This window comes from Micrasema longulum, unplaced genomic scaffold (genome assembly GCF_059751315.1).
Source record: "Micrasema longulum isolate JH-2025_06_02 unplaced genomic scaffold, ASM5975131v1 h1tg000791l, whole genome shotgun sequence".
NCBI classification, from domain to species: domain Eukaryota; kingdom Metazoa; phylum Arthropoda; class Insecta; order Trichoptera; family Brachycentridae; genus Micrasema; species Micrasema longulum.
The window spans coordinates 86,492-90,432 of NW_028277983.1; the positions used below are offsets into that span (position 1 = coordinate 86,492).

The 3,941-nt window shown below is 28.3% G+C and overlaps 1 protein-coding gene across 1 annotated transcript; it reads left to right on the plus strand.

Annotated features, from left to right (window-relative positions):
- Positions 1-352: 352 nt before the first annotated feature.
- Positions 353-2,265, plus strand: LOC148279000 (uncharacterized). Its single transcript, XM_088230583.1, has 3 exons — positions 353-536; positions 1,075-1,186; positions 2,101-2,265. The coding sequence occupies exons 1-3, from the start codon at positions 439-441 to the stop codon at positions 2,263-2,265; spliced, it is 375 nt and encodes a 124-aa protein (XP_088086709.1). The 5' UTR covers positions 353-438.
- The last annotated feature ends 1,676 nt before the right edge of the window (positions 2,266-3,941 follow it).

Sequence of the window (3,941 nt, forward strand, 5' to 3'; positions counted from 1 at the left end):
TAGATAATATATTGTAATATGTTTTATTGTAGTTATTGAAAGATCTATTATTTATCTAAGCCGATGATGAGTTAGTTTTTTGAAAAAAAGCATATAATTTTCGTAAAATACAATTCTTTCAGAGTCCATTTTGGGTTAAATTGTTGAAACTAAATGGCTCTTTCTTATGTATATTACTTTTAAAATTGTTTTTTTTTTTACATTTCTCTATACAACTCACATTTTTCTAGTTACATATATTTTTTATTTTTCAAAAATTGCTAAAATATAAATGTAATTAATATTATAAAATCATGTATTTTCATTGAGAATCAATCATATATAAAACGTACAGTTTGGTATCAGTTCTCTCGGGCGTTCACCGAGTACGGACGTGTTTTCTGTGTCGGATTTTTTGGGACGTTTCTTCTGTGATTTTTTAAAGTTTTTGAATGAAAAATGGGTTCCAAAACAATTAAAGCTAAAGGTTTTACAAGAAAACCTAAATGTCGTAACAAGACCAAAAGATTTGACGAGATAAATGAAGAAAGAAATAGGTAAGAATTTTTTTTTTATTTTCGCATGTATAACTACAGTGTGTTTCGGAATCGAGTATTCTTTAGCATATTATATATGAGGCGCAGAGCTTCATAGAAACTGAAACGACATTACCAACTGATTGATTTGTTTTCTGAGGCCTTGAATAATCCAATAAATGTTTATTTATTTAACGTTTTGTACATAATGTTATTTGTACATTGGCGGGCTTATTGCCAAATGGCAATTTTTTCCAACCAACCAATAAAATAATAGTTTTATTTTTTTTATTCAAGTTACAGAACATATAAAAATAGAAATAAACGTATTTGTTTATAAATTACCTTAGATCAAAACTATTACTCAACGGGAAAAATGAAAAAAAGAGGGAAGGAGGAGAGATTAAGGAGTAGAAAAGAGATTTTTCTTCAGACGTGATTTAAACAGAGATAATGTAGCAACATCTTTGATGGATACTTGATGTTATGTTGATTGTTGGTGCATTTAAAAAATAATATATATATACCTCTACCCACCTCAACAATAAACGTGTTTCAGGAAAAGGGAATTGGCTGCCCAAAGATCTTCTACAGACAAGCATATTGTTTCCAGTAGTTTAAATGAAGCTGATGATGGAGAAAATTACAATTGCGATACTCTTCATTCAACCGTATGTATTGTCATAAATTTAATTACCTAATATAATTAATTATAAACAACTAACTAGTAACTAGTCATAACGGCATTTCTATAAAGGGGTAAACAGAGAAGGTAGAACGCCACACCAACCTATCCTGGCATCATATATCTTCACGAGAATAATTCATATGTCCACTTTCAGGCACTTGTTGTACTTATAAATTTAGGCATACTCGTATCATATTTATGCTATGCTCAATAACTAACTAAATAACTAAACATCACGCCATTTCTCCAAAGGGTTAGGCAGAGAGAATAGAACGCTATACCTCTCTGTCTTGGCACACGTGACATGCTTCTTTCACATTCATGCATCTTCTCATGCGCGCACGCCGATTATTCCGACATGGGACAACTCAAACATTTATTGTACTTGATCATGCCACGTCTTTCTCGACCTTCATCGACTTCTACATCCATAATTTATTCGTTCCGCGTGAGCGAACCATCATAAAAGACTTTTTTTTATTTTGTTCTACAAAGCTTATCTCAGTTTTGCATTCTGGATATAGCGCTGGTTTTAGTTTTTTTTTAGTAATAATATTACCAAACAATGAAATAAATCATTTAATTTATATACCTACTGAGTTAATTATCACTAGCTTATTAAAAATAGAATTCACCGAAACATTTATGCACACTCCATGATAAGCACTGTTGATTCTTGAAACTACATATTTATTTGAGTCAAACTCGGATTTTTTGGTGATTGAAAATACATATTAAAACCACAGCTAATTGCATTCCTCATTAAGGGTTCTTTTCTTAGAAAACTCAATTATTTTAATAAAATTTGAACATAATAATATAATGTTTCCTATTTTATTGTCTTGTGCACTGTTGGATATTACAAATACCATATATATATAAATTTTTTTTCAACAGGTATCTGAAACAATACTTGAAGAAGATGTTGGATATTGTTTGGACGTAAAAAAAAAAGAAGACGACAATACTCATTTTAGTATTAGTGGACGGAGAATAATTGATTTAGGGTTTTTAGCAAATTTCGGTGTTTTGACTTCAATAAATGTTTTTTTTAAGACATAACAAGTATATTATATTTTACTTTTATTATGTTGTTTGTGAATAAAGTGTAGCTTTAACAAAAATATGTTAAGTATTAGGTAGAATATGTGTGCTTTTATTAATAATTAAATGGTATTTTTTACTTTCTTTTTTATCAACAATAATATATTTGTTAATGTAATTGGATATGTATCTGGATAAATAATAAAATATTTATTGATGATAAAATATTGTTTTTTTTTGTTTACTTTTTATGCATTAAATCGTATCCACCACATTGATATATTAAGACTAAGGAATAAATAATATTCCAAAAACGATGTAAAAAAAATAGTTTATACGAAAATTAATGATAGGTGAGTACAAATTTATAATCCAAATATAATAAATAAATTGAGCCGTGAGTCCGTACTGTAACATAATACATATTATTTATCTTGCAAAAGTAATTATAGTTTTCAAAAGGAACTATTGGAACTCAAATTCAAATTCATGACCATGCAGGTAAAAAAAATCTCATTTTTGCCGGTACTTAGCGGGCATACTGTATTTAACTTTACCCAAGCTTAACTTACCCGCGCGCACGGACAAATATATTGCTGTCTCTTTTTAAAACTCACTACCGTCTTAAAACGAAAATGAAATTGTGTTTGGCTGGATGAACCGCCTTAACATATATTATTATATAAAGAATAGACATATATTTTACACAAAAGTGGCAAAAAATTTAAAATGAAGTAATAAGAAGAAAAAAAATATATATATAAAAACTAACCTTATATATGGTACATACATACATATATTCTATAATCCTTAAGATAAAAATAACTTTATTTAATTTACTTTCATATAATTTTGAATTCTCTATCCTTACCTCTGTTTTGAATAAATACATTGAACTTCTTAATAAAGATAAAGTCTCGAAGATGTTGCGAAAGCGATGAAACCGGTCACTGGATATTCCAAATTTGTGGATTAAAGTATCACTCGTATCGAACTTCCATCAAGAATTTTCAGTAACAAACCTAAATATTTTTTAATTCTATTTGAACAGTAATTATAATCTAATGTGAACATTTGATTTTAAATGTTAAGTGGAGCCAGTATCTCAGCATTTTATTAAGTGTGAAATATCTTTGAATTGAATATAATAACATACAACTTAATTATTATGCTCGCAAATTCTTTAAAAGATAAAAAAGATAAAATTCTTTTAAAGAGCTTTATCCGTAACGAAAACAGAAAAATAAAATTTCAATCAAGATTATCTATCCCCTACGTCATACAGTATTATATAAGTATTTAACTCGAGGATTATATTTGAAATCGCAGAGTTACCATAACAGGGCCACATTACAATAGAAACCATTACCTTTAATTGTCTTTTATGTAAAATATAATTTTCTGCACGAAATTGTGTATATACAATATACATATGTGTGCTTATTTTTTCTTTAAAACATATTCAATTATAGGTCACTGACGAAGGTAAATCATTTTTTTTAAACAAATATACATATTAACAAATTACAACTGGGATGGAAAATACCTTAAAAAAAAGAATATGAAGTCTACGCATTTACAGGGCTTTTGGTTAAATATACAGGTTATACGCTATACAGGTTCTGTCATTAACTAGTTTAAGTGGCCACTTTACACACTGTGTAACATGCAACAGATTGCATTGTAACAACAAC